Raw genomic sequence first — 25,444 nt, forward strand, 5'->3', positions numbered from 1 at the left:
GCCAGGCATGGGGGCAGGAGTGCTCGTTCAGACTCACCCTTCAATGTGGAGCTGGCCCTTCCAAGAGGTCTGTGAGCTTTGCAAGGCTGTGTGTCCCATCAGGGTTGCAGGGTCCCAGCCAGCTTCCCTTGCTATCCTGAGATGGCTTGCTGCCATAAAGAATGAGGTCACTTTAGCTTTGCTTCCTTACCAGCCAGGAGCCCTCATCCACTTCCACTCCTTTCTCTCCTCCCACCTCACCCCTCCTCCAGCATCTCTCCTGACTGTGAACTTGGACAAATTTTAGTATTTCTTCTCTTGCCTCATCCTTCTCTAAAGGTGGGCTAAGCAGACCCTGAGGTGAGGGAGGCATGAGAGAGGGCAAGGGCTCTAGCCCAAAGCACTTTGTGGTTTCCTCCTGCTCTTGGGCAAACATAGATACAGTCCTCCACAGGAGGACACCTCACTCCCTGGAGCCAACAGACACTACCTAAGAGAAATGTGTCCTGTGTGCTGTCTTTCATTCTTCTTCCTCTTCTTGAAGGTCTGAGAAGCAAAGACAGTGGCCAAGGAGCGTATTATTGGTAGATGACACCTGAGCCAAAGATTGTGAAGGATGAGAATTTATAACTCCCACATGGAACCCCCAGAACCTGTTTTCAAGCTGTGTGATCAGCCATCAGTGATGATTTGCTCCAGTGTTCCTAAAGTCAGCTCATCAGCAACTGACACACATCAGCCACCACTCTCAAACTGAATATAAACACTCTCTACTCTAAAGATCCCCCAATCCCTGACACTGTGCTTCTCAAAAACCTACATCAGGTCACTTCTGCTTTGCTCAAAGAGATGTCTTACAAGCTCTCCAGTGTTTAAGCACAGAATAGATTCAGCTTTCCAGCTCAGCTTGTGAGTGGTCCTTTCTTCCTTCAACAAGAGGTTTGGATAATCAAAAGAGGTCTCAGAGGGGCACCTGGATGGCTCAGTCATTGACAGTCTGCCTTTGGCTCAGGGCGTGATCCCAGTGTTCCAGGATCAAACCCCACGTGAGGCTCCTCCGCTGGGAGCCTGCTTCTTCCTCTCCCACTCCCCCTGCTTGTGTTCCCTCTCTCGCTGGCTGTCTCTCTCTGTCAAATAAATAAATAAAGTATTAAAAAAAAAAAAGAGGTCTCAGAGAATCCGCATCTCTCAGCAGAGGCCGGCAGTGCCACAGAAGCCTATGAAAGTCCTCACCCACAGAAATCCTGGCCCAGCACACTCTGTAAAAGTAATTAATGTTGTCCCTGCCTTTATCGCTAACTTTGGAATTGTTGGTTATCTTATAAACTGACTTGTTTTTAGCTTACTACTTGAGCTATAAGGTAACTTATTTTAACAACCTGATTTTGATGATGAGCCTCCCCACCGTGCTGGGAGTGGGCCTGGGCCCTCCGTCCTGAAAGGGGAGCTATGCCACGGGGAGGGATCTGGGATCTGACAGTTTCAGATGCACCTAGAGGAGGATTCAGCCCTCAGCTCCTTGTGGGAAAAACCTGAAGGAGAGTCACCCTGAATGTCTGGGCAAGAGGTCAGTGGAGAGAGTGGAGCCAGGGATAGGGGAGAGCTTGGACAATGTCCCTGGAAAAGAGACCCCAGGGCAGTGGGCCACTGTGTCTCTGGGCTGAGACTATCACCAGGCAAGCAGGAGGGGCCCAGGAGCAGCTCCAGAGACACTGCCTACCCCAGAGGAAGCAGTGAGTGCACAGCAGGACCCCTGGGTGGGTCCCCAGACCTCTCAGAAAGCCCTCTCCATGAAGATGCTGAGTGAGGCCGGCCTTATGGGGTCTTTCTCTTCCCCTCTCAGAAAGCGGGTCTCCCATCCTCCCCTGACAGAAAGACAGCAACCAGGACACGCCTTGTAAACCCCCATTAGATGCTGGCCACTCCCTCCCAGTGTCCCCTGTGAGCCTCTATCATAGCACCCAGTTCACAGATGGAATGGTTAAGAGCATGGCGTCTGGAGCAAGGCTGCCTGGGTTCAAATTCCAGTCCAGCCTCTTACCAGCTGCCTGACTTGGGGCAGGTTACTTACCCTCCATCTGCCTCACTCTCCCCATCTGTAAAATAGAGCTAATGACAGTCCTGTCACAGGGAATTACTGAGCAGACTGAACGAGAGCTCTAAGGAAAGGGTTTTTAGAACGGGGCCTGTGCAGCCCATCCTCAGTTATCCCTGTTGGTGTTGGCTCTTCAGATTAGGATAATTAATGTAAAGCTACCTCCTTCCAGACTGTGGACTGTGTACTGTCAGGGACCCTACCTGATTTCCGCCTGCCCCAAGTGCCTGATAGGGTGCCTGGTGCAGAGCATACACCCCGACCAGCTGGATAAATGGGTAGGCCTGGCAGCTTACACTTTTCAGTGACCCTATAGAGCCCTGAAGCTGGCATCTAGATTCCTTAGCCTGACACTCAAGGCTCCTGTGGTTGGGCTTTGACAGCCTGCTCAGATGCATGGCCTTCTCTTTCCCCAGCAGCTACCTCAGCTCACCACACACCACTGTGCCTTAAGGTATACCTGTATTTACCTCCCCCGAGCCGCTTTTCCTTTCTAAGATTTGTTTATTTGAGAGAGAGGGAGAACGTGAGCAGGTGAGGGAGGGCAGGAGGGAGGGGCAGAGGGAGAGGGAGAGAGAAATCCTCAAGCAGACTCCGTGCTGAGCACGGAGCCCAACGCAGGGCTCAGTCCCAGGACCCTAATATCATGATCTGAGCTGAAATCAAGAGTCGGCCACTTAACCAATTGAGCCACCCAGGCGCCCCCAAAAACTGCTTTTCATCCTTCCTTCATCTTCCTTACCTTTTCTGTCAAGACTGGGGTCGACTGTCACCACCTCTGAGAGACTTTCCACTATCTGGCCCCTCTTTCTGCTCAGGGTCCAAGTGTCCCCTGTGGTGGGTGTGGGTGTGTGTCAGAGCCCCACGAGAAAAGCTCTCCTTATCACAAGGGTTTTGTAACATCCTTTCCTGTCCTTAAGGGAAATTCAAAGATAATTTAACCTACACACCCATAGAATTAAAAATTAAAATCAATATAATGCGGGGCGCCTGGGTGGCACAGCGGTTAAGCGTCTGCCTTCGGCTCAGGGCGTGATCCTGGCATTATGGGATCGAGCCCCACATCAGGCTCTTCCGCTATGAGCCTGCTTCTTCCTCTCCCACTCCCCCTGCTTGTGTTCCCTCTCTCGCTGGCTGTCTCTCTCTCTGTGTCGAATGAATAAATAAAATCTTTAAAAAAAAATAAAAATAAATAAAAAAAATCAATATAATGCCCTAGTTGTAACAAAAAGTATTCACAATTGAATTATAATACAATCATAACATGTCTCAATATGTAAATGTTTGGCTTTACTATATAGAAAACATAATGAGTAGTCAGGCACCTGAATATGCAAAACGTCTCTAAATACAACAACTACAAATGCCACTTTCAGTGCTAAAACCAGGACAAGCTGGTCATCCTGCTTTAAACCTTGAAACAAACCAATACTAACTGGGCTGCTCTATTTGGTTTGGCCCCCAAAAGAAACCTAGATTGCCTAGAAAAATAACTTTCTCCTTGATTTCTGCAATGCTAATCTGCAGATAAATCAAACCTTTGTGACTATAACAATCATATCATAATGCAAACATTAATTTTACAGGCTTTTTCCTTTAAATATTTTTGATTAACCAGACTTTGATGCCTACCTTCCCTGCAACTTTGCTCTATCCTCTTCGAGTGTTCCTTTGACAATATTAAAACTCGACAAATGTGCTCTAGACCCGGATCATTACAATCAGGCTTTCTTCCTTGGCGAAGGCCTGGCAAGACACCACGGGCATCTTGGCTCCAAGACTCAGAAGGGCTAGACTTCTGCCATTCTTGGCCCCGCCCTCCGACGGGCGAGAAGCTCCCCCACCCCACTAAGGACCGCCTAAGTCCTCCCCATGAATTTTCAAATATCAGAAACCACCCAGGTGAAAACTATTATCCAAAACAGGAGGGTCCCTGGTGAGAATTCAGGGGGTCTGTGAACCTGGACGAGAAAAATAACCTTTATTTTCGCTAACCTCTAGCATAAATTTAGCCATTCTTCCCATAATGAATGGAGGTAGCAAAGCTCTGCTGTATTAGCAAGACTTGCGTTTTTGTCCCCAGTGGAAACCACAGTTGTTTTCGAATCACGTGTAGTTGCAGACACCTGCGTAAGGTTCCAAACGACAGCTCCACCTCTGAGTCTCATTTCACGATTGAGTGACGCATCATTTCAGCTATATTTAACAATTACCAACAAGATTGCTTTTCCTCCATATATATATACGTAAAATTTTTTTGTTCTACTTCAGAGGCCGAGCAAAGGAGACATCGGGGAGCCGTGGTGGGTGGAGGGTAGCTCCAGAGCCAGAGCGGTAGGCGGAGCCGGGCGGGGCGGGGCGGGGCGCGGCGGGGCGCGGCGGGGCGCGGCGGAGCGGAGGCGGAGCCGAGCCAGGCCCTCAGAGGTCGCGGGTGCGCCGCCTTCCGGATGCTGAGCTCTAGCTCTCCCGGGTTAGCGCCAGGCCACCCGCCCCACAGCTGATTACCGACTGCCGGGAAATCGACGCCCGAGGGCTGCGCGCCAGGCTGGCTGACCCCGACTCTCGGGTCCTCGGGAGCGCGCGCGCCTCGACGCCGCTGCGGACAATGCTGCTGCTCCTGCAGCTGTTGGGTCTAGTGCCGGAGAGCGTGGCAGGTGATGGGGCGGAGCGGCCGGGGGGCCCGGGGCGAAGAGGCTGGGGCCCTGGGGCAGAACCCCAGGGGTCGCCCAGCAGCGCGCAGTTGGGGTAGGGGAGGCAGGGAGCGATTGGAGGCCACCTCCGGGTTTGCGGAACGGGGATGGTGAGCTGGAGAGCAGACCGAGGACCGCAGGTGGCGTTGGGCCCTGGGTTAGAGCCCCCGTTTGCTGCCTCCCCCGCTGTAGCTCCTGGATCTGGCTTAGAGTCCTGCGGGAAGCCGGCGGGACGCGAAGCCTGGCGGTGACCCCGGCCCGGACGCAGAGGATGCCGTAGCTTCTCAGGGGTCCCCGTGGTCCCCTCCGTAGGACGCCGCTCGGTTCCTGGGGCTGGGTCCTCCAGGAAGGCCCTGGGGAAGCTCAGTGGGGGGCAGGAATCTGAGAGCGGCTGGCGCGTCCCCTGCCAGCCCGCTCGGGCAGGCGTCCGCCCTTCATGGTGGGCGTCCCTGGAGCCTTGGCGAGCCTCTCTCGAGTTGCCCGAGCGTCCCCTGGCGTGGGTGTCGGGGGAGGAGGTGCAACGAGGTTCTCTCTGACCTAGTCCGGAATTTCCATTCTTTCCCAGTTTTAATTCTTCTGGCATTGGTAGCTGAGCCTGACCTCATCCTGGATTTCCCCCCAGCTGCCATGGGGCACCGCCCCTCCCGGCCGCACAGATGCCGGAACAATTACTAGCACAGATGAGGAAGTGTTCATCATCACCGTAGGAACGATAGCTGGTCACCCTCACACCAAGCTCTTCTGAGTGCTTCACATACCAGAAGCCATTTAAACTCACAGAACAAGCCTCAATGTACTATTTACCGATTTAAAATAGGGCCCAGAGAGGACGCTTTCTGGCAGGATCTAAAGTCTGAGTTCTTAACATTTATGCCTTGGACCGGGTCTCAGAATGTTTTTAATGCATAAAATGAAATACATGGGGGGGGGGCGCCTGGGTTGTTCAGTCCGTTAAGCTTGGGACTCTTGATTTGGGCTCAGGTCATGATCGTAGGGTCCTGAAATGGAGCCCCCATAAAGCTCCCCCACTGAGTGTGAGGTGGAGCCTGCTTAAAATTCTCACTCTTCCTCTCTCTCTGCCCCTCCCCCACCAGCGCGCTCTCTAAATAAACAAACATAAATAGAGATCCATAGGATTACAGAGGAATCTATGTTTCTATAAAGCTATTTAAAATTTTAATTAATAAATAAAATCTTTAAAAAAATAAAATAAAATTTTAATTAGAAACCTAAATGTGTGAGATGTAGTAAGTGTGCTTCTAAGTTAACACATTAAATGATGCACCAAATAGCAACAATTCCCCGAAGTGGGAATTAGAGTAAATTTACGTCCACGTGTCTGCTACAACTGTCGTGTGATTCAAAAGCCCCTGTGGCTTCTGTCCAAATCCGAAGCACGGGTCCTGCTGATCCTGCTGAGCTTTCTTGCCTTCACCATGGGAGAAAGGCTAAATTTCAGCCAGAGGTCCGTGAAATCACGTGAAGGTTATTTTTTCCCTCCAAGTTGAGGCTCCTGAAGTCAACAGGAGGATTCAGCCCTCAGCTCCCCATGGAAAACACCTGAAGGAGAATCACCTTGGCTGTCTGGAAAGACTGGGGGAGAGTTTGGTCCTTGGAACAGGAGCCCAGGGGCATGGGCCACTGTGTCCTAGGCCACGACTGCATTGGTTTTCAGGTTCATACAGTCCCCCCAACCCTCCCTGGGTATACTATAGGGGCATACAGGTGATTCCAATTCTGTGTGGCAGGGATGGTCATGGGTGTTTGCACATAGGCCCTGTCTCCTTATGGAGGGAATGGGCTGACCTAGGGAGTCGGGACCCCAAGCCAAGGAGGAGGGAAGGAGTGGAGAGATAAGCCCGGGATGTACCAAACTGTAGAAGAGAGATGGCACATGGAGGGGAGGTAGCCAGGGGTTGGGGCAGGCCCCCGCACCACACTCCTGGATGCCAGGCTTTCCCTTCAGAAGCTAGAGATGGGGAAGTGTCTTTCATGGGGCAGATATCACGAGTGCTGCAGCAGGGAAGTTTGAAGTGGTTCAAACTTTAGAATCACCTAGAGGGCTTGTTGGACTACAGAAACCTGGACCCCACCCCCAGAGCTTTGGATTCAGCAGGGTTAGGTTGGGTCCTGCGAATTTGCATTTCTAGCAAGTTCCAAGGTGATGCTGATGCAGCTGGTCCTGGAACACTAGGTTCATTAGCCTAGGATGTTCTTCCCTCTTACCCACCCCCCACTGGCTTGTAACTCACTGCTGCTGAGGTCCCCTTAAAGTTTCAGCCTATAAGGCCCTTGACCCCAACACCTTCCCACCCCAGGTGTTCCTGGTACCTGGGTCTTCCTGCACCACAACACTCATCAGCCCTGCTCGCCTAATTGGACTAATTTTTTATTTATTAGTTCAATTGAATCCTCCCTGTCAGACCTGAGCTTTTTCAGGCCCATGACTGTCTTGGTTTATCTCTGTCCCCACATACACCTGCACCTACCTCAGTGCCTGGCTTGTAGCAGGTGTTCAACAGCTGTTTGCCAAATGGGTAATATTGCAAGGGCTGGCATAGCTGAGCAAGTGGACAGAGCTGGGCAGAACAAGGCAGAACCCAGAGGGCATGAGCTCTCCACCTGGCAGCATTCGAGCATCACCTGGGAGGTTTCAAGGCCTGCTAGTGTCCTCTCCTCTTCCCTCCAAGCCCGCTAAATCTGTGTCCATAGCAGAATTGCCAAAACTGCCAGGAGGGGCTGGAGCAGCTGGATGGAAAATGTCTGGCAGAGGGAGGGGCAACCCAGCCCTGGCTTCCCTCTTAAGTGGGGGATGCAGTAAAAATGCCATGAGTCAATATTTCTAAAGCTCTGGCACCAAGACCCAGAACTCAGCACTGTTGGTTTTACAACTATATGCTAAAGAAGTTTCCAGTCAATCCTGAGACAAGGCTCCCATGTCCCTCTTCCCTTCCAATGTGCCTCTCTTTGTCATTTCATACCATCTCTCTAAGCAGAGACAAGGATGTGTAGGATATTTATGCCCTGAGATTCATATTTCCCTTTTCCATTTCTACCTTGCAGAGAGTCCCTGGGGGCTGCCTTTGGTGGCCGATGGCCCAGCTTCCTTAGCGAAGGTGGTGATGGCAGAACTAGCCGACCTGAAGTTAGGAAACAAGCCATGGCCTGGAGGTAAGGCACTGCCTACCTGCTAGAAAGGGGGCAAGATGGCAGAGGCCAGGAGCGCCTAGCATGCAGGAGGGCACCTCCACAGTCTGGGGATCTGGTAGACTGTCTTTGCTCAGGTGGAGGGCACAGAGGGCAGACCCTCTGGAGGGTGCTCTGGGGGGCTTCACTCAGGTATCTTTCCCCACCCTCACCCCTGCACACACACACTCCAGCTCTCTTTTTCCCATGCCCACCTCTCCCTTGCAGATAGGAAAGGACAAAGGCTAAGCAAATGGTGTCTGCAGAACCCTTCCTCCATGCCTACACTTCTTATTTTTATTACCTCACTAAATGTACCAGCACTGTGGAGCAGGTCAAGTACTTGCCCCCACTTACAGATGAAGAAGTCGAAGCCTGGAGCTGTGGAATAAGGCCACACAGCTAGAGAGTGGCAATGCCACATGGGTTGTAGGAAAGGGGGGAGGCTCCTCCCTCCCCCACCAGTCAGAGAAAGAGGAAGGCTGTGCATAAGAGGGTAGGACTGTCCCTTTTTGCGGGGCTGGCAATGTGGTGCAGTGACCAGGACGCAGCAGTGAGGGAAGAAAGGGTGGCTGATGACACGGGCCCTGAGGCAACAGTGGGCATGTGGCTACTTAGGCCATGTCACAGCATGAGCAGATTCCTCTGGGACACCTGCCATGTGGCCCCCACTTCCTCCTGCTGTGGTCTCACCTTGCCTGGTACCGACCCCAGCCTGGCAGGGGGGGGTTCCCTCCAAAACTACAGATGTAGCGTCATGATTGCTCAGCAGCTTTGCCTCACTCTGGGCTGGAGCCCCCGGCACGAGGATCCCTCTTGGATCCAGTTAGCAAGGAGGAATCTAGTCCCAGCTCACACTGTCCCCCTGAACAAAAAGACAGGTGTGAGCAGCCTGTGAGCCCCCACAGAGAGCAGGCTGGGCTCCCGGGACCATCAGGTAGGCAGTGGGATTTTCAGGGAAGAAGGAACGGTCTCACTGGGTATGTGGGAGGCAGTACCTGGAAGCCAGCTGAATGAGGGGGCCACAATCATGAACTTGTCCTTGAATAGTTCCCTGACTCCCGGGATGGGCAGCAGACGCCAGGGTGTAGACCATGGGTGAAAAGTCCAGGACAGAGCAGACGCCAGGCACCAGAGCCCCCATGGCAGGGAGGGGCAAGCCAGAGGCTGTATCCAGGCCATTCCAGACACCAACTGGACAAGCCTAGGAAGGATTTGGGAGTCAACCCCTTCTTTCACCCCTACAGCTACTGAGTCATCCCACCATTTTATTTTTCTGCCGTTATTGCAAAAGCCTCAGGACACCAGAAGAAAACTACTGCCTCGGGACCTTTCCACTGGCTTTCCCTTCTGGAGACCCAGAATGCTCTCTCCTAGACCTTGACGTGGCTGGCTGCTTTAGGTCTTTATTCAGGAGTTTTCTTGGGGAGGGGGGCTTCCCTATCCATTCTATCTAGAATTTTAAACCCCACTCCTAACACTGTGTGTGTCTGTGCTTTACTTTTTTTCCCCTCAGAACGTATTGCTGTCCAGTCTGTCATACATTGTATTCATTTATCTTGCTTCTCCTACATTCATAGAAGCTTCGTAAGAGCAGGTACCTGGGGCTCTTCTGCTATCCCAGCACCTGGCCATACGGCAAGGCTGGGCAGAGCTGAGCCCACTTAAACCATGTTCAGGGTGGTGTCTGCGGAGGGCGGAGAGTGGGGAGATGCCTCAAGGGGAGAGGGCTGGTCGTGTGTCCCCAGCTAGCCACACAGTGTCAGCCTTTCGTGGGTTCACTAAAGGGGCAAGTACCGGCCAGGGGACATCTTGAGAATCTGGGTGTGCAGTCTGGCCCTGCTTTTCACTACTGGTGTGAGCTTGGCAGGTGACTTTGCCTCTTTGGGGCTCAGTTTTCCCATCTGTCATAGACTAGCACAATAGTACCTTCCTGATAACTGTTATGAGGGTTAACTGAGCCAAAATTTTGTGAAATGCTTGGGACGGGGCCCAGCACCTAAGTGCTTTAGGACTATTTTGTAACTTTACAAAATAATACATGGATAGACTGCCCCTCATTTTTCACCAGAAGTAACTGGCCGTTAAAGCAAGTTAGCAGTAATAAATAGTCACATTACCTAGCAAGCAAATTGTGTACCTGCCCCAGCAAACAACCAGATGTGTGTTGCTCCCTTTCCTGCAGGCCCGAACTTGGATCACTTGTCCTTTCCCAGCTTCCCACGCTGAGGGAAGAGCACGTCAGCACCTAGGTGGTCTCTTTGCTCTGGTAGTGGGAACACCAGGGTCCCTGCTCCCTCACTCCACGTCCCCCATCTTAGAGGCAGCTTAAACATTGGCACAGCTTTCAGAGGACATCCTTCTTCCCAGACCGCGTGTCCTTCTCTCTGTTTCCGGTAGCAGGACCTCCAGGGCTCATGGGTTTGAACTGTCCACCAAACTCACAGACACAGCAGACTTTGGTCTCATATTATGTGTATTTGTTTTCCATAGCTGCTGTAACAAGGGGGCCACAACTTGGTAGCTTAAGGACAACATATATTTATTCTCCGAGAGTTCTGGAGGTCAGAAAGTCCAAAATGGGCTTCTCTGGGCTGAAACTAAGGTGCCGCGGGACAGCTCCCTACAAAAGCTCTCGGGAAGAACCCATTTCTTTGCTTTCTCCAGCTGCTAGAGCTGCATTCCTTGGCTCATAGCACCTTCCTGCCTCCTCTGTTCCATCTTCACATCCCCTTCTCTGATAGTCATGGAATGTCCCTCTGTCTGTCCCCTTTCATAATGGCACATTCAGGGCCTGCCTAGACAATCCAGGATAATCTCCCCATCTCAAGATCCTTAATTTAATCACATCTACAAAGTCCCTCTTACCATGTAAGGTAACAGTCATAGGTTTCAGGGAAATCTCAGGGGGCCAGAATTCAGCCTCCCACACTGTGTGGCCTTAGCTGTGGAGGAGACAGGACAGAAAGTACAACATGCATGGCTTCCCCACCACCCAAGAGGCAACTACCCAAGGACACAGGCTCTTTGCCCTCCCTCCGTCCCAGGACAGAGAGCTGTACAGATCAGGGCTAAGGAGCAGGTGGGTCACCTTAGCATAGAGAAGCCATAGCCTCTGTTCCTTTCAAGGCCTACATGCCTGTTCACAGCTTCCAGCCCAGGAGCACCCCACTAATCTTAACTCAGTGGTTGCAAGGAAACAGCACCCTGAGAGTCCGTCATTTCCCAGGAGGCCCACACCAGCCCAGGCCTGATGTCAGCCCTTCAGTCCCTTTCAACATTGATCCCTCTCGCCTCACATAAGGTTTAACCAGTGCAAGAAGAGAGCGCCTCGTCCTTTTCCTAAGCTTAGAAAAAGCAGGCTCTGGGAAGAGAATCCGGGCTCCTCTCTTTCTAGTGCATGACTTTGGGTCCTGTACTCTCCCTCTCCTGGGCCTCAGTTCCTTCATCTGTGAAATGGGGCCAACTATACCATCTTGGGTTCATACTAAGGATCAACTGAGATAGTGAATGAAAAGCAGTCATACTGGTGCAGGACACAGAATGGTCACTCTCCAAAAATGACAGCTGTGATCATCATCATTGCCTTTCATGCTCTTGTTTTTTGTCCAACTCGATAAATGCAGGAAGTATCCACTGTGTGCCAAGCATGATGTGCTCCCCAAGACCTGTGGAAACAGTGGTGACACAGTCGGGTGTATTGCCCACCCCCATGGAGCCCACAGTTTCACAGGGAGCACAGAGACTGCTCTGAGGGATGTCAGAGTGGAAGCAGGAGGGCTTCCTGGAGGAAGGGACACCGGAGCTGCAACCTGAGGGATGAGGGACATTGGCTGAGAGAAGACAGGGAGTTGCCCGGGGCAGAAGGAACTGCAGGTACAAAGGGCCGGCCCAGTTTGCTGTGGCTGCCCTGGAGCTTAAATGAAGCTGTGAGGGTGGAGATGGGTTTGACGACTCCTTTCATATTTGAATGTTCAAATGCTGGGCATCTTTTGTGTGCCAGAAGGTGTTCTAGGCTGGGAAAGAAGGATCCTTACAGGAATCTCTGCCCTTGGGGAACTCACATTACAGGGGAGAGACAGACTATTAACAGGAGGAACAGGTAGGGCACCTGGGTGGGTCAGTCGGTAAAGTGTCTGCCTTTGGCTCATGTCATGATCCCAGAGTCTTGGGAATCGAGTCCCGCATCGGGCTCCTTGCTCAGCAGGGAGGCTGCTTCTCCCTCTGCCTGCTGCTCCCCCTGCGTATGCTCTCTCTCTCTCTGACAGATAAATACATAACATCTTTTTAAAAAGAGAGAAACAGGTGAAGTACGTAGTCTCTATGTGGTGGTAATGCTCCAGAGAGAACACTAGGGGGCGTGCTGGGGACGTAAATATTTAATAGAGTGGGCAAGGAAGGCTTCATTGAGAAAGGAGCATTTGAGCAAAACCTTTCTTTTTAATTTTATTTATTTGAGAGAGGGAGTGAGAGCACACAAGCGGGGTGAGGGGCAGTGGGAGAAGCAGACTCCCCGCTGAGCAGGGAGCCTGACATGGGGCTCAATTCCCAGACTCCTGGATTCTGGGATCATGACCTGAGCCAAAGGCAGCTGCTTAACCAACTGAGTCACCCAGGGGGGCCGAGCAAAGTCTTTTTAAAAAATGGAGTAAGGGAGGGGCCCCTGGATGGTTCAGTCAGTTAAGCATCAGACTCTTGAACTCAGCTCAGATCTCAGTCTCAGTGTCATGAGTTCAAGCCCAGCACTGGGCTCCACAATGTGGAACCCAGTAAGAGAGAAAGAGAGAAAGGAAGGAAAGAAAGAAAAATGAAGGAGTGAGTCTCTGGGAGTGAGACCCTGAGAAAGGTGGAGGAGGTTTCTTAAAGATATAACACTTGTTTTCATAGCTTGAGTCAGGGCGAGCTGCAAAATAGATTTCATCTCCAGCTCCAAGTTGAACGGATAAGCTGGTGCTTCTAGAGATGGTGGAGAACAAACCTTGAGGCAGCATTTGGACCTAAAGAGATGACAGCAATGTCTGCCGTGGGAACAGGAGGGAGAGGGGAATGGAGTCAAGATGCCACCACCTTGGCAGCAGTGGTTCAAGCTAGGAATCATGGCCCAGCTTTACCAGGTATCTCTAGAGAATGAATAATTCCACGGAAATTAAACTTCCAAACAACCAATTTCTTTATCATATCTTTTTCATTGTGAGATGGGAAACCAGATAATCACACTTAATAGAGAAGAGTATGAAGTATGAGTAAGTAAACGCTGGGGTGGGGTGGGGACTAGAAAACTTCCTAGAAATAAAGTCCACAAGCCTTAGCACATGAACTTTGGCCTCGATGTTTGACTGATTGATTGATTCTTTATTTAAACTATTTGGAGACCCTTGTATTTTTACTGAAAGCCCCAGTTCTTGCTCTTACTGATGGCAAATAGTCTGGATAGGTTTCCACTGACGTCCCCATCGGTCACACCAGCCTGCGGTGCAGATCCTGGCAGCCCACGTGAGCCTGACTGTCTTGTGTCTTCACAGGGACGCACTCTCTCCACTACCACTACCTGGCCGTGTCAGAGCCAGGCCCGGGCCTTCCCCAGTTTCTGGCCGTAGGCTACGTGGATGACCAGCCCTTCATCCATTACGACAGTCGTGTGGACAGGGCCAAGCCCCAGGCCCCATGGATGGCAACCGTGGACGCCCAGTACTGGGAGACAGAGACCCAGAAGCAGAGGACCTGGGCGAAGGTGCAGCAGGTGGAGACGTGGACCGTGATGGGCTACCACAACCACAGCAGTGGTGCGTCAGAGGCTCCTGCTGCCCCATCTCCTCCTTCCTTCACACTCTGCATGCTGACCCTCTCGGCAGCCATGCCCTCCCATTAGGGGACAGAGGCCACTCCCCTGAGCCCGTGAGAGGGTGCAAGGCATGCTCCTGGTGCATACCTTTTCCCCAAGCCAAGCAGGAGCCGTCGGGCCCTTCAGAATCTGTTGTGGCTCCAGTAGCCAGCCCATGGGGCCAGCGCAGCAAGCACCCACAGTCGCTGGGGCCCCATGCCTCCCCTTCAGCTACCCAGGGTTCCAGACTCCAGCAGACTGGCAGAGGCTTTTCCCTCCCTCACACGCACCCCCGGGCTCTCAGACACCAACTCTGCCATGCAGGGAGGGAAGCCAGATGAACTGAACTAGGCAGACAGCTCAAGGTGGGAGAGAGAACCTAGTGGAGGACCTCTGCTCTACCCAATGCCAGGGAGGAATAGGAGCATTTCCTTCAGGCCACAGCTTCCTTCTGTCCTCACGGACACGCTCGCGCCCCCTGCTGGCTACTTCTGGTGCTGCATGAACACACCCCTTGTTCACAGCCCTTTCCCTCTCTGTGCCTGGAAACCCAAATGAGGTGTAAAAGCCAGAGACTGGGAAGAGCTACACACTAGCCCAGGGGCCCCAGGATAAGCGCCACCAGCCCCCAGCCCCAAGCCCCCAGTCGCTGTGCTAGCAGCCAGGCTCACATCTGAACGCGTCTTTCACATCTCTGAAATTGGGGTGTGACCCAGTCTTACCATGAGTATTTCTTGACCTCTTACATCCATAAGTAGCTGAGTTCTTCTGATGTCTCTAGTTATGAACTCAAGTGTTCTCGTATGAGAGGCCTAACAGGCTTCTCAGCTCTGGCTGCTCATGACAGTTACCCAGGGAGCATTTGTTTTAAATGCCACCACCCTGCTCCCCACCCTTCGGAGGCCCCCGTGGCTGGTGGGCTTCTCTCCAGCTCTCAGGGATCCGACCCCACAGCCTATGCAAACGGCAGCCTTCTCGCCCACGTGCACAGGCATGCACAGCACTCAGCGGATGTTTGGCTGTGAGATCCGGGAGGACGGCCGTACCAGCAGCTTCTGGCAGTTTGGCTTTGATGGGCAGGACCACGTGTCACTGGACCTGGAGACTCTGAGCTGGGTGTCAGCCAAACCTGCGGCCGTGCGGACCAAGCGCTGGTGGGAGACAGAGCGCTGCTATGCTGAGTATGACAAGGCCTACCTGGAAGGCCTCTGCCTCATTTCCCTGCACAGGTACCTGGAGCTGGGAGGCCAGAGCCTCACCCGGAAAGGTAAGGAGCAGCTGTGGGGCCCACACTCCCGTTCTCAAGTCTGGGGGTGGGCAGTGAGGAGGCAGACTGTGCTCCCCTGGCTCAGATAAGCCCACTGAGCCCCAGAACGTAGGCCGACTAGCCGAGGGCTTCCTCATGTAGAGCAGGACAGAAGCCTCGACCTCGGGCCCTCGTTCCACGTGACGTGGACCACACTGCGGTCTTGGTAAATGAGGCCCTGATTCTTGGCCTCGTTTTATTCATCTATAGAGTGAGCAGGTTAAACTAGGTGACTCCTAAAGCCCTCTGGGGGTTTAACATCCTGTGGTTCTCCTTCAGAAACGGACCTCAGGCCCCAGGGGATGGCGTCCCTCACTAGGCCAGTCCCTGGACTACTGGGGACTGCCAGGGAAGCTGAGGCCCTTTGCCCCTCTGCCCCCACACCCCGCTCATGCTGACCACGCTCCTCAGATTCTAGGTGTGTCCCATACTTCTCCAGCAGGGCTGGAAATACAAGCACTGGGAGGGACACGAGGGAAGGGGGTGCTCGGGGCTGCGGAGGCAGAGGCCTCGCTGGCTGCTAGTGGGTGGGGCTGGTCAGAGCCCCCAGCACACCATCACTGTCTGGTGATTGAGTGGCGGGCTGTGAATCAGCTGAGGCAACGTGGAAGAGGTTCCTTGAAGGGAAGGCAGGGCAAGTAACATCAAGAGAAGATGTGATTATGAGAGCAGAGTGCAATGGGTCGGAGCTCAGGCACTGGAGCCTAGCTTCCAGATCCACATCCTGGCTCCAGGACTTGCTGGCTGTGTGACCTTGGTCAAGTAACTTGCCCTTTCTGTGCCTCAGTGTCCTCTCGTCAGTATCACAGGGGTGGTCACAACAGCCTCTGCCTCCCAGAAGCACCATACGGGTGTCTTGAATGAGTGCTGAGCTCTCATCCAGCACCAGGGGATATTATACACCTGTCACCTGGTGGATTAGTCAGGAATCTCCACAGAAACAGAACCAACAAGATGTGGAGAGAGAGAGCGGGATTTAAGGGATTAGCTCTCTTGATTGTGGGGCATCGGGAGTTCCAGGATCTGCAGTTGGCAAGCCGCAGACCCAGGAGAGCCAATGTTTCCGTTTGAGTCCATAGACAGGAAAAGACCGATGCCCCAGCTGCAGGATGTCCGGCAGGCAGGAGTTCCTCTTACTCAGACTTTTTGTCTTGTTCTGATCCTCAAGTGATTGGATGGGACCCACTCACACTGGGGAGAGCAATCTGCTTTACTGAGTCTGCTGGTTCAAATGTGAATCTCACCCAGAATAATGACTGACCAAATGCCTAGGCACCGTGTGGCCCAGTAAAGTTGACACATAAAATGAACCATCATGCCTGGATGATGTCATTTGCAACAACCCTGAGAAAAAAGAACAAAGAATCCCCATCAGGCCCTGAGAGACTGGGGGATTGTGGACAGGAATCAGGCTGGGCTTTAATTCCAGGCTGTCTTGACCCCTGAACTACACTTGTGACCACCTCCTTCCAAATTGAGGGAAGGACCATCATTTTTGCCTTCACTCAACCTCTTGTTCAGCTCCTATCACGTGCAAGAAGTCACAGGGGACGTATGTAAAGTCTCTGAGAAAACCACAGGTTTCTGTGGGAAGAAGGGGGTTGTCAATATAGGTCCCAATGGTCCCACCTAGGACCTCCCTGGAGGTTGGGGGCAAGAAGTCACATCCCCACAATGGAATTCCCATGATTGTGCCCCTTTGGGATGGTTGGCAATGGGTCATCCCTTCCTCCAACACTGGTTGAATGCCTCCCCTAGAGAGAGACCTTGTCTCCATCTCCTCCCTGTCCTCCACCCTGGAAGATGCTAGGGGAGCCCAGGATCAACATGAGGAATGGGCAGAGAACAGCCTCTCACCAGCCTTCCTCCCTCCACCTCTCTCTGCAGAGCCGCCCACAGTGCAGGTGACAAGACACACAGCCCAGGATGGAGGCATCACCCTGAAATGCTGGGCCCGGGGCTTCTACCCACGGGACATCTCATTGAGCTGGTGGCTGGGTGAGGAGGAGCTGGTTCTAGAGACTGAGTACGTGGAGACACGCCCCAGTGGAGATGGCACCTACCAGACATGGGCAGCCGTGCGGGTGCCGGCCAGGAAGGAGGACTGGTACACTTGCCACGTGCAGCACTCTGGCCTGAACCATACGCTCACTGTGGCCTGGGGTGAGGAGCTGGGCTTGGTGGAGGGGGTGGGAAGGAGCAGGGGAGGGTGCCAGGGTACCCAGAGAAAGTCCCATGGCCTGAGGCTGGTGCCCCCTTTTCTGTGCCTTCCTCAGAAGCACCCTCTCATCAGTGGAAAACCAGTGCTGTGGTTGTCTCCACTATCTTCACCATCACTTTCTTGCTGATGGCTGGAGTGTGGATCTTCATCAAGCAGTACTCTCAAGGTAGGTAGGGAAGAAAAAGAGGGGTGGAAGGCCCTCACAGCTGACCAAGCCCTGAAGGGACAAATGCTCTGCTCCCATCCTTCCACCAGAACTATTCCCTCCTGGGGAGAAGCAACTACTATTGAGCCCCTGTTCCCGTCTATGGAAAAGCCCAAGTACCCCCACCCCATAGCCATACATCGTCCTGAGGACCCTGCCGATCCCACAGTCAGGGAAGACCGCTAGGCCTGACCTTGGCAAGGCCCTCTAGGGGGAGAGGAAATGAAAGGTGGGGACCCAGGACCCCACCTCTGCCTACTACCCACCTAATCTCTGGTTTTGTGTTCTTTTTTCCCCACAGCCAGGAATAAGGAATCTTGCAATCAAGCCCCAGGTGATTGTGGGATGGGCGGGTTGGGGGGAGGAAGCCCCAGGTACTCCCAAGCACGGCTAAGATGCCCGAGAACCAAAGATGGAGGCAGGGTGGTGGCTGAGAGCTTTCTGTCTCCAGCATGGCCTCATCCCTTGCTCCCTCCTGCCATCCAGGAGCCAGGTGGAAGGGGCAGGGGGCACTCCAGGGAGCCACTGCTGACTTTGGGGGAAGGCTGGGGAGCAGGCCAGGTCACCTCCCTACTTCCTCCTGCAGGTGGAGAGGACCCTCAGAATTCCCAAAGCCCAGTGACAGTGGAGGCCACTCAGCTGCTCTGCTGACACAAGTCCACGGTCACAGATCAAGGAGGTGATTTGTGGGGTGTTTGGGGGCCTCCAGGGTGCTAGCGGGCTGACCGTCGTGACCCACTGTGAAGGGCCCACCCCACCCCAAAACGGAGCCTTCCACAGCACCATCGGCCTCGTTACAAGCAGTCTGTGCCACTGAGATAGCCTCGCCATCTTCCTGAAGTCCTTTTAAAACTCCAGTTGTCTTCTGCTTGGGGGTGAGGAGGAGCACGGGAATAATTCCTCGGACCGGCTCACACTTGACAATTTGCGGAATACTCTCGTGTTAAGTGTAAATCCCGCATGAGTCTCTCAGATGCTCTGTGAGTTGGGCCATGTCATCCTCACCTCTGCTTTCCCAACATGAAAACTGAGGCTCTGGCCAGTTAGGGGAGAAGCAGAACACTCGAGGAGTTAAGGAGGCAGCATCCTGACCCCATCTGCTGGCATCTGGAAGAAATGGCCAAATGCCTGCCTCTTTGTATAGGTGTGTTCTTGTGTGTGTATATATTTTCTTTTGTAAAAATGATTAAAGTGTTGGGGGGCAGTGAGTTTGTGTGTTTGTGTGTGAGGGTGTGAGGGTGTGTGATTCTGGGAGCATGAGGGGGAGGGGGTCCATGATGTATGTGCAGGTGTAGGGGCTGAGGGTGTATGAGGAGGGGTGTGGTGTGAGGGTGTGAGGGTGTGTGGTTCTGGGAGCGTGAGGGGGAGGGTTCCATGATGTATGTGCAGGTGTGTAGGGGGTGAGGGTGTATGAGGAGGGGTGTGGTGTGAGGGTGTGTGGTTCTGGGAGCGTGAGGGGGAAGGGGTCCATGACGTATGTGCAGGTGTGTAGGGGTGAGGGTGTATGAGGAGGGGTGTGGTGTGTGGGGGTGGTATCTTTGTGTGGATGAGGACAAGTTCAGAGGGACAGCTGCCCAGGGGCCTGTTAGCCAAGCACAGCTGAAGGATGGGAAACAATATGGTCAGTATTTTCCATCCTGTCCTTTTGAATGGTTTGAAGTTTTACAGTAAGGNNNAAAGAGGAGTCCCACCTTGTCCTGTGGAAATGCTTGTGGAGATTCTAGTGAAGGGAGTGTCTGGAGAAGGTCCAGCCTTACCTCCAAATTTCCAGTGCAGCAGAAAGCCCACGTCTCCTTTGTGAACAAGAATCTCGGGGGGGGGGGGCACACATTTTTGTGTATTCAGAAAGCAATTTCAATCTCGCAGCCACCTGATGTGCAAGGGGAGGGGACTCGAGAGCCACAGCGGTGGGACCACGCCACCGTCATGAAGGACACAAGGCTGGGCCCCTCTCAGGCACCTTTCACCTCTCTGGACGGCCCCAAGATCTGACAGAGCCTCTGCTGGGACTTCTGATACCTCCATGTCTGCAGCCCTGGGAGGCCCCAAGCCCAAGGATGTGAAAGATTTCTGATACTAGGATTCAGCTGCCCTGGTGTCCTGAAAGGCCTCAGCAGGGAGCTCCAAACTCTCCGAACGTACCGAAAATGTGTCTTAAACGTCTGTCTGCCTGTCCTCGTGATGCCATCATGATCCGTGCGTCCAAAGCAGGGTTCTGAGCACTTTACAGGTACTAAGCTGTTCAGTCCTCGTGGCACGCCTGGGCGGGAGAATTAACAATCCTGTGCTACAGGAGAGGAAATGGAAGCCCAAGGTCCCACGGCTGGTTCACGTCGGAGCCAGGACGGGAGGCCAGCAAGTCTGGCTACAGTCTGGGCACCTCACCATCGCACTGCCACTGTGCCATTCTGGAAATGGGCATGTCAGTCCAGGTGTGCAGTTCTTTTCTTTTCTTTTTTTTTTAAGATTTTATTTATTTATTTGACAGAGACAGCCAGTGAGAGAGGGAACACAAGCAGGGGGAGTGGGAGAGGAAGAAGCAGGCTCATAGCGGAGGAGCCTGATGTGGGGCTCAATCCCAGAACGCTGGGATCACGCCCTGAGCCGAAGGCAGGCGCCCAACGACTGCGCCACCCAGGCGCCCCTGGGTCTGCAGTTCTGAAATCCAAAACCCCAAACCAGAAGTTTCTTCCGGGTTTTGGCATCAAAACCCCCACCCAAAGTGGAGTGAGGCTATCTGTAGGCCAGTGTGCCTTTTCACAATTTTCCACAGAAGTACTGAAGTCTTTGATTGCAGCGTGGTCCACCCCAAACCGTCTCTGGAGGTGTTATGTGCTGTTCAGCGTCTGCACCTTGGCAGTTTCTAAAACCCAAAGAATTCTAAATTCTTAAATATATCTGGCCCGAAGGGTTTCCGGCAAGGGCTTGTGGACCTGTATTAGTAACGTTTTGTAGCAATAAAGGTTTTATTTTTACAGTTGTCTGACCTTACAGTAAAGAAGCGGGGGCACAAAGTGGGTCTGGCCCCCACCAGTGGAAGGGCACACGTGCCTGCGTTGACCTCTGAAGATGTACCTGGGGCCTCCTGAGCAAAGGTCAAACTTCTTCCCTGAGGCAGGGTGAGTTCCCAGTGTATCTGTGGGAATGCAGATGGCGGGGAAGCTGGTCTCCCCTTTCCTGCATCCTACTAACCCCTCCTCTGCCAGAACAGTTCACACCCCTGTCAGAATCGGGTCTTCCTGCTGCCAAGGGAAGCACCATCCTGACCTTCAGGGAGTATCTGCTCTGTAACTGGATTATGAGATCTTGGAAACAGCATACCTTTGGCTTTACTTTGTTTCCTATTTCCCTTGCAGGCTAGTTCAGTGTTTTGCCCATGGAACCATAAAATACATTTTAGACCTAAAGGGACCCTAACACATCTCTAGAAGCCCCTGATAATTTGCCACCCTCACTCCACACACCCCCCAACCATCATGCCGCCTCCTTCGACCTCTCGCGTTAGAGTTCCTCCTGTCCAGGATGTCTGGTCTCTCCAGTGCACATTTCTCTCCCCCTCTCTCTCTTACCTTCCACCCACACCTCAAGCACATATTGCTTTAAGTCTGTGCACCTGCAAAAATTGAGGCAAAGGAACACGATTCAACCAGCATCCCACGGCCAGGTAGGAGGTGAACCTGGGAGTCCTGAGTCTAATTTCACAGAGGGATGAACAGGCCCAGAAAGTATGGCAGTCTGCCCTAACCCAGGCCTTGCTCCCACTCGCATTTTTGCTTCTCTGCTTAGCAATGACTGGTCAGTGATATCAACCAAGACAGGGGCCCTGGACCCAGCTGGACCAGCCCAGACACCTGCCTGCCTCCCTGGTTCTTTCCTCAGCACTCCTGCCAGGAGAGAAGCTTGTGAGAGGACAGAAGGCAAACGCAGAGGGACTTCATCTTACCCTTGAGCGTTGCCCTGGGTGCCCCCAATAACGACCATAGTCTTAGCAGTGGACAGGGGCAGGAGGGCAAGTGAGGAGGGCTGTGAGCACCCCTGGAAGCAGTAAAGGGGCCTATAAATCTGGCAGGGGCAGGACAGCAGCTTTGCAAAAAAAAAAAAAAAAAATTGCAGACCCGCAGGAAAAGCAGGCTTTTCACCCAGCAGGACACGACTTCCACTAGCTGCCCCTGGGAACTGCCTCCCTCCCTCAGGCCACACTGGTCTGGCCTTGGCTCATGACCATGGGATCTCCACCTGTAGACCATGCCCTCACTCACAGAGGCCAGGACATCTCCCCTGTGGGAGGACTGCTACTAGCCTTCTAGTCCTCAGGCCGCCCCGACATACCCCTACACTGACACAAACCTTACCTGCTAACCCTCTGGAGTCTGGTCCCAGACCACAACTTTTTTTTAGGCTGCCATATTTAAGGCAGAATTCAGTGTGACCTAGCTGGAACCTAGCTGTGATGATGTGTCAAATGAATGAATGCATTGATTAATAATTAATATTCAGTGAAGAATATTAGATTCCATGCCCAGCAATTACAAGGCTTTTTTAAAAATATTATTTTAGAGACAGCATGAGCAGGAGGGGCCGAGGGAGAAAGTATTCGAAGGAGACTCCACACTGAGCACAGAGCCCAATTCAGGGCTCGATCCCACGACCCAGAGATCACAAACCTCAGCCGAAACCAAGAGTCAGGTGCTTCACCAACTGCGCCACCCAGGGGTCCCCAAATACAAGGCTTTCTTAGAAGCCATCTCCAATGCAGCTCAGTCCCCCCAGTAACCGCCCTGCTCCAATCCTAGCATGCCATGCCTGTGCCCCCCACAGCCTCCAGAAACACTCTGAGACTTGTGTTCAAGCCACCTCCTGGAAGCCCTCCTAGCCATCCCTGCTCTGAGGTCCCACGATGCCCACAGCACATGTCTCTGGGCTGTCTCCAGGGCATGCCCAGGCAGTCAGGGTCCGGCCAGCAACAAAGTCCAGCAGGAAGGCCCAGGCCTGGGCTAGTCTTTTTTTTTTTTTTTCCCCTCCTCTACCTTCCTGGAGAAGCTCACAGAGCAGCGTACACAGGAGAGGATTGAGGACACGGGCTGTTTCATTGGTGTCTTTTTAGCCTCGTCCCTATGCTGCCACGTATCTGAATGGTGAGTTCCAGAATGGAGTGACACGGCATCATGGCAAGGCAACAGCTGGAGAGAAGGGAGTCAGCCTGCCAGCTCCCTCTGCCAAATGGCTGACCCTCAGCCAGGTTTCTCCAGGCCTGCTCGGCGGCCACGTTGATGGAGCCACCTGCTAGAGCAAGTCCAGGACAGGGAGAGACCCAGAGAGTGGAAGCATTGCAGTGGGGATGGAGAGAAGCTGGGCCTGAGTTATGGAAAAGGAAGGTTGTTCCAAAATCCACTTCCCACTCACAGCTCCAGCTCAGAGAGAAGGCAGGGTAGGTTTTTGCAACCCCCTCCTGAGGCATTTGCCTGGGGAGAAACGGAGAAGACAGCCAGTGGGAGGGAGCTGGGGAGTGTCTGGGAAGGCTGGGAGGGGTCTTTCATCCAGGTTAGGTCCCTGCCTGACCAAGAGTCCGGATGGCGCTGTGTAGCAGGGAGGGAAGGTTCTTCTCAGGAGCTCTCCTGTGGAATCTTAAGCACACAGCCACCCTGCTCTTCTCGGCCTGAGCACCAGGGAGAAGACACGGGGGAACGGTCCTGCATCACCTGTCCTCCATCCAGCCTCTGTCCCCATCAGGAGATGAGGGGCCTGGCACTCATCATCTTCAATTCTAAAGGCTAGCTGAGCAGAAGGTAAGGAGAAGAGAAGGCCCCTTGAGTGAAACAAGTTGGGGGACAGGCTGAGCTTGAGGTCTCCCCTAAAATCTCTAATGATGAGAACATGTTGCTCCTGAGATCCCTAAGTTTGTGTGCTGCCTGAGGACTGGTATCTCACACCAGCTGGCCTGGTCTACTCTGGGGAGATGCCCAGCAAGGAGAGGCTGGGGCAGCCCTCCAGTGGCCTGGTTACAGCCTCTCACTCAGCCTCAGTGTCCCACTCTGGTCCAGCCCAACCCACCCGGGGAAATGACCAAAGTGCAGGGGGCTCTTAGTTCCAAGGTTTAAATAATAGTTAAGTAAGATGTACTAAAAACTAAACATATGAATCCCTCTGACTCAGTAACTCCACTCCTAAATCTTATGCCTGGGAGAAGAAAACGCATACTTAGGTTTACCAGATGACATGCTGTGGAAAATGAGCAGAAGAGGACATGGGATTTCTGGGGGTGCTCCATTCCTTGTGCTGGATGTACACTTCAAAATTTTTTTGGAGCTATAAATTTATGATTTGTGTATTTCTATATGGATGTTACATTTCAAGTGGAGCAGAGAGAAAGAACCACCAATATTTCTAGACTCTCTAATGGTGAAACCACCCACAAACCCACAACCAGACTCAAGGCAGACCCACTGGTTACACTCACCCTGTTCAGCCAGGACTTCTGGAATCTTTTTTTTTTTAATAATTTTTTTTATTATATTATGTTAGTACATCCCTGGTTTTTGATGTAAAGTTCGATGATTCATTAGTTGCATATAACACCCAGTGCACCATGCAATATGCGCCCTCCCCACCACCCATCACCAGCCTATCCCATTTCCCCACACCCCTCCCCTCTGAAGCCCTCAGTTTGTTTCTCATAGTCCATAGTCTCTCATGCTTCATTCCCCCTTCTGATTACCCCCCCTTTCTTTATTCCTTTCTTGTCCTACCGATCTTCCTAGTTCTTATGTTCCGTAGATGAGAGAAACCATATGATAATTGTCTTTCTCTGCTTGACTTATTTCACTTAGTATTATCTCCTCCAGTGCCTTCAACAAGATCCTTGCTAATAGGATCCAACAGTATATTAAAAGGATTATCCATCATGACCAAGTGGGATTCATCCCTGGGATGCAAGCGTGGTTCAACATTCGCAAATCTCTCAGTGTGATAGATTATATCAACAAGAAAAAAGCCAAAAAATCATATGATTCTCTCAATAGATGCAGAAAAAGCATTTGACAAAATACACCATCCTTTCCTGATTAAAACCCTTCAGAGTGTAGGGATAGAGGGTACATTCCTCAATCTCATAAAAACCATCTATGAAAAAGCCTACAGCAAATAACATTCTCAATGGGGAAAAGCTGGAAGCCTTTCCCTTAAGATCAGGAACACGACAAGGATGCCCACTCTCGCCACTATTATTCAACATAGTACTAGAAGTCCTTGCAACAGCAATCAGACAACAAAAAGGGATAAAAGGTATCCAAATCAGCAAAGAAGAAGTCAAAATGTCTCTCTTCACAGATGACATGATACTCTATATGGAAAACCCAAAAGAATCCACTCCCAAACTATTAGAAGTTATAGAGCAATTCAGTAACGTGGCGGGATACAAAATCAATGCTCAGAAATCAGTTGCATTTCTGTACACGAATAACGAGAACGAAGAAAGAGAAATCAGGGAATCCATCCCATTTACAATAGCACCAAAAACCATACGTTACCTTGGAACTGAAGAAAGAGAAATGAGGGAATCCATCCCATTTACAATATAAATCCCATTACAATACAAAAATCATACGTTATCTTGGAATCAACTTAACCAGAGACATAAAGGATCTATATTCTAGAAACTACAAATCGCTCTTGAAAGACATTGAAGAAGACACAAAAAGATGGAAAAATATTCCATGCTCATGGATCGGAAGAATTAACATAGTTAAAATGTCCATGCTACCCAGAGCAATCTACACTTTCAATGCTATCCCAAACAAAATACCAATGACATTTTTCAAAGAACTGGAACAAACAGCCCTTAAATTTGTGTGGAACCAGAAAATGCCACGAATCGCCAAGGAAGTGTTGAAAAGGACTTCTGGAACCTAACTCAGGAAGGGAGTGCTAGGAGCAGGGGAAGAA

The 25,444-nt window shown here is 52.1% G+C and overlaps 1 protein-coding gene across 2 annotated transcripts; it reads left to right on the forward strand.

Moving 5' to 3' along the window:
* The first annotated feature begins 4,531 nt into the window (after positions 1–4,531).
* On the forward strand, positions 4,532–20,066 carry LOC103656357 (H-2 class I histocompatibility antigen, Q10 alpha chain). 2 transcript variants are annotated; one of them, XM_040622647.1, is made up of 9 exons: positions 4,532–4,728; positions 7,828–7,935; positions 13,473–13,733; positions 14,763–15,038; positions 16,965–17,240; positions 17,354–17,464; positions 17,805–17,837; positions 18,090–18,182; positions 19,370–20,066. In XM_040622647.1, exons 1-8 carry the CDS (start codon positions 4,680–4,682, stop codon positions 18,152–18,154), a joined length of 1,179 nt encoding a protein of 392 aa, XP_040478581.1. In that variant the 5' UTR covers positions 4,532–4,679; the 3' UTR covers positions 18,155–18,182; positions 19,370–20,066. The 2 variants fall into 2 exon arrangements, with proteins under 2 accessions (XP_040478581.1, XP_040478580.1); XM_040622646.1 differs by lacking the exon at positions 19,370–20,066 and having other exon boundaries at positions 4,533–4,728; positions 18,090–18,711.
* Positions 20,067–25,444: the final 5,378 nt, after the last annotated feature.

Source organism: Ursus maritimus, unplaced genomic scaffold (assembly GCF_017311325.1).
Source record: "Ursus maritimus isolate PB19 unplaced genomic scaffold, ASM1731132v1 scaffold_5, whole genome shotgun sequence".
In the NCBI taxonomy this organism is placed as follows: Eukaryota; Metazoa; Chordata; class Mammalia; order Carnivora; family Ursidae; genus Ursus; species Ursus maritimus.

Bases quoted from the DNA above. Each gene is read 5' to 3' on its own strand.
- LOC103656357 (XM_040622647.1), top strand. From the start codon at position 4,680: ATGCTGCTGCTCCTGCAGCTGTTGGGTCTAGTGCCGGAGAGCGTGGCA. The intron at 13,734-14,762 runs GTGCGTCAGAGG...CCACGTGCACAG, and splicing joins CTACCACAACCACAGCAGTG to GCATGCACAGCACTCAGCGG. The intron at 17,241-17,353 runs GTGAGGAGCTGG...TGCCTTCCTCAG, and splicing joins TACGCTCACTGTGGCCTGGG to AAGCACCCTCTCATCAGTGG.